Raw genomic sequence first — 4324 nt, forward strand, 5'->3', positions numbered from 1 at the left:
ACACTGCACACTGCTGCCACACGAGAGAAGGAGGGCACGAAACACAAAGTATGACAAGTAAGGCAAGAAGCGAGGAGGGACAGAGGATCGTTCAAACAAGGTCAGCAAGGGAACCAGGCACACACGTTGTGCGCCTTTGTCAGCAGTTCCTTCCCGGAATGAGAGAGACGGGGGAGACGGAGGGTGGGGGGGGGGGGGTTCGTGTGTATCAGAGTGGTGATGGGTGGAAATGAGAACGTGTGTTGTGCTGTGTTGTGGTTGGAGGAAGGACGCAGATATCGATGTTGCGCTTCTTTTTCGTTCTGCGTTTCGCAGAACATTGCAGTTTGCATATAAGAGACACGCTTCCTGCTACACGCATGCAAGCGTGCAGGTGAAAACATTTGCACAAAATCGTCACATTTGTTCTTGTGTGCTTGCAAGCAAGCAAGCAAGACAAGGCAGACAAACGACAACAAGATGCACGACGAACACACCCACCATCGCAACAACAAGAACAACATGCACCACCATCGCCGCGCTGTCAGTGCGGTCTTCCTGTGCTTCTCGCGTCTCCTCCTCCTCCTCCTCCTCCTCCTCCTCCTCCTCCTCCTCTCGGCGTTCCCACACAGCGTGCGTGCGTCGAACCAGGCACCACAGTTTGCGGTGGATCCATTTCAGTTCAGCGTGAGCGAAAACTCGCCACAGGGAACTGTTGTGGGCCATGTCTCCGCGTCGGATCCCGACAACGATGACATTGTGCTATCGCTCGTCTCCACCGACACGTTCAGCATCAACCCAGCGGGGGATGTGATGCTCACCAGTACCTTGGATGCGGAAACGCGGGCCCGGTACGAATTCACAGTGCAGGCCACGGACTCCAACGCACTGACAAGCAACGCTCAGGTGATTGTGCTTGTCACAGACGTGAACGAGCGCCCTTCGTTTACGGCGAACATGTACACGAGAACAGTGCGGGAGGACGCTGCTGTGGGCACCGCCGTGGTCACCGTGGATGCAATGGACCCAGACACGTCGTCCACCAACAACCAGCTATCCTTCTCGATCGACTCTATCACGGCCGCATCCGAGCAGCAGCTCTTCGTGCTCAACCAGACCACTGCCACGTCCGCTGTGCTGCTGCTGAACAAGGCCTTGGACTTTGAGACGTCCCCCTCGCACACCGTCACTGTCAGAGTGACCGATAGCGGCTCGCCGCGCTTGTCCGCCACCGTGGACGTCGACGTCATCGTCCTCGATGCCAACGACGCACCGGTGGCGACATCGCCTGTGGTGGAAGTCTTGCTCGAAGAAAACGCCAACATCAACACGATTCTGCACGTGTTTGCGGTCTCCGACCCTGACGCTGGGCAGTCGCTCTCCTTCACCATCGACCCTTCAACGGACCCCACAAACGCTTTTGCAATGGACAGCAACGCGCTGATTGTTGCAGACACCGTGGACGCGGAAATGCTCCCGCCCACATTTGACCTACGCGTCATCGTCAGCGACAACGGATCGCCGCCCCTCAACGCCACCATCACGGTGCGCGTGCACTTGCACGATGTCAACGACAACACGCCAATGTGGGACCTGGGCACCAACCAGCTCAATGTGTCGGAGAACCTTGCCGTGGGCAGCGTTGTCACTGCATTGCGCGTCTCTGACGGCGACAAGTCTGCAGCGAACAGCGGCGTCACGGTGGCCATCAATGCGGGAAATGAGGACGACACGTTTGCCCTTGTCACAAACGCCGACAACGAAACCCTTCTTGTGCTACGCAAGCCGCTCGACTATGAAAGGACGTCTGTCTACAGCCTTGCGTTGACGGCAGAGGACACGGGGGATCCGCCCCTGTCCAGGAGAACCAGCCTGACCATTCGTGTCTTGAATGTGAACGAAGCGCCTGTGTTCCTGCGCAGCGCATATCACGCCAGTGCCACGAGCCATGTTGCCGTGGGCACACCGCTGCTCCCCATCGCCATCACTGACCCCGACGGCAACGATGTCCTGGTGTTGCGTGTGGAGAACGTGTTGTTCAAGCCGCCAGGGGTTGGTGGTGCTGTGGTGAGCGCGAGTGGTGCTTTACACATTGAGGCCAGCAGTGTGACGGTGACAACAGGCCGGCGCTTGCAAGCCGGCACCTACACGGCAGTGATCACAGCTACTGGCGGCCTCATAACAACCGCGCCGCTCACCATCCACATCGAACAAGCACCTCTGGTACGGTTGTGTGTGTGTGTCTGTGTGAATGGTGGTGGCGAAATAGGCAATCTCTCTCTTCTTTTTTTTTTCCTTGTGCAGTGCGAGCATCTATCAATCACTCACTCACTCACTCACTCACTCACTCACTCACCCACTCACTCACTCACTCACTCACTCACTCACTCACTCACTCACCCACGCACTCACTCACTCACTCACTCACTCACTCACACACTCACTCACTCACTCACTCACTCACTCACCCACTCACCCACTCACTCACTCACTCACTCACTCAATGACAGAGGGAGGTGCACATGACAGAGGATGTGGAAGGCAACCTGTACATTCGCACAGCAACACAAGGGCAGCGCATCCTCGTCAACGGCGTGGACGTGGTAAAAGGCGTGACAAGGACAGCAGCCACCCTTAATGCCATCACCCGATACAGGTGCAGACACGGCGCACTCTCGCACACGTTTCCCACCAACCTCAACGAGGGGTTGGAAGACGGCATCGCCTGGGACACAGCAGTGCTTGCCCCCGACGGCCTCGTGTACGCCATCCCATCCGTTGCCTCAGCAGTGGCTATCATCGACCCTGCCACCTTCACCGTGGACACCACCACCATGGCTGAGTTTGACGGCAGCGCAGGCACGCTGCGCTGGGCAGGCGCTGTCCTGACGCAGGATGAGCGGCGGATTGTGGCCGTGCCCACCATGGCTGAGGGTGTGCTTGTCATCGACCCCTGGGCCAGGACGCACGACGTGCATGCTGTTGCCCGTTCCGGCGCGAACGACATGTGGCGTGGGGCCGTGCTCGTCGGTGATGGCCGAGTGTGCGGGCTGCCGTGGAGAGGAGGCTACCTGCTGCTGTTTGACCCCACCACCAACACCACGGACGCCACGTCGGTGGCTGTGCCGCTCGAAAACGACGGCCACCGCGCGTGGCTTGGTGGCGTGCTTGCAGGCAACGGCCTGGCATATGCGCCGCCTTTCCGCGCCACCAGCGTGCTTGTCATTGACGCCGCCAAGGACGAGGTGCGCACCCTGCCGGTTCCCCTGTACACCGAAGACGACGACCGCAAGAAGTGGTCCTCGGCCGTGCTTGCAGGCAACGGCAAGGTGTACTGCGTCCCGGCGACAGGAGTGCCTGTCGTGCTCATCATCGACCCGCACACAGATGCCATCGACACAACCACCATCAGCACCGTGCCTGCGCTGCCCAGCATCCTGTGGTCCCGCGCCGTGCTGAGCAGCAAGGGCTACATCCACGTGCTCCCTTCGGATGGAGACACTGTGCTCGTGATTGACCCGAACCGCAACACCATCGACTACACCAGCATGGGCGGCCTTGGCAACATCACCGCCAACGCCGTATGGAAGACGACAGTTGCCATCCCGTCTGCTGATGACAACGGTGGCGGTGGAGGTGGCGGTGGGGGCAGTGGAGGTGGCGTGCTTGCTCTCTCCGGTGACGGGGCCACTGCGCTCTTCGTTGACACACACACATGCATGGAAGTCCTGGAGACTGGTAGTGGGAAGGGTGGATGAGGGTGCTGTGCTAGGGGTTGTGTGTGCTTATGTGTGTGTGTCTGTGTGTGTGTGTGTCTGTGTCTGTGTGTGTGTGTGTGTGTGTGTGTGTCTGTTATCGTAAACGAGGTTGAACCAACTTCAAAATGTGCTGAATGCCAGCTGCTGTGCTGCAGTGGCAGATGAGAACCACATACACACACACAGACACACACAGACACACACAGACACAGACACACACAGACACACACACACACACACACACACACACACGCACACACACACACACACACACACAACCAAACGACTGACCAGCTTCGTGTGACATTGCGACAACACAAAGAGTAAAACAACTGATGATCGAAGTTCCGTTGCGTGCCTCACAAATGCATGCATGCATCGACGCAATTTGCAATGAGCTTTTTGGCGTTCTCGCCACACGATTTTCTCCACCCAACCGACTGATTCACTTCGAGACCGCGCCCTGCACGCTGGCAAAACAACATGCCAACACACTGGCAACGCAGTATGCCCGGCCGGCCTGTCTTTGTCGCCATCTCATGACAAGAACTCTCGCACTTGCGAATCGCTCGTTTGTGGGTCATGTC

At 58.1% G+C, this 4324-nt stretch overlaps 3 protein-coding genes across 3 annotated transcripts in view; 2 read left to right on the forward strand and 1 right to left on the reverse strand.

Moving 5' to 3' along the window:
- PTSG_08963 (uncharacterized protein) overlaps window positions 1-216 on the reverse strand; it is a 3129-nt gene extending 2913 nt beyond the window's left edge. Inside the window, exon 1 of the mRNA XM_004989704.1 lies at window positions 1-216. This exon is cut by the window's left edge and continues 487 nt beyond it. The gene's annotated coding sequence lies outside the window, so the exon portion shown is untranslated.
- Window positions 217-420: 204 nt separating this feature from the next.
- On the forward strand, window positions 421-3737 carry PTSG_08964 (uncharacterized protein; the record flags this gene model as incomplete). The annotated part of the gene is made up of 2 exons (XM_004989705.1): window positions 421-2202; window positions 2490-3737. The coding sequence occupies exons 1-2, from the start codon at window positions 460-462 to the stop codon at window positions 3735-3737; spliced, it is 2991 nt and encodes a 996-aa protein (XP_004989762.1). The 5' UTR covers window positions 421-459.
- Window positions 3738-4244: 507 nt separating this feature from the next.
- The window catches only part of PTSG_08965 (uncharacterized protein), a gene marked incomplete at its 5' end in the record, with an annotated part of 3957 nt that continues 3877 nt past the window's right edge, over window positions 4245-4324 (forward strand). The window contains one exon of the mRNA XM_004989706.1: window positions 4245-4259. Within this exon, the coding sequence (XP_004989763.1) occupies window positions 4245-4259 (15 nt within the window). The remainder of the gene's footprint in view (window positions 4260-4324) is intronic.

Source organism: Salpingoeca rosetta (assembly GCF_000188695.1).
Source record: "Salpingoeca rosetta unplaced genomic scaffold supercont1.27, whole genome shotgun sequence".
In the NCBI taxonomy this organism is placed as follows: Eukaryota; class Choanoflagellata; order Craspedida; family Salpingoecidae; genus Salpingoeca; species Salpingoeca rosetta.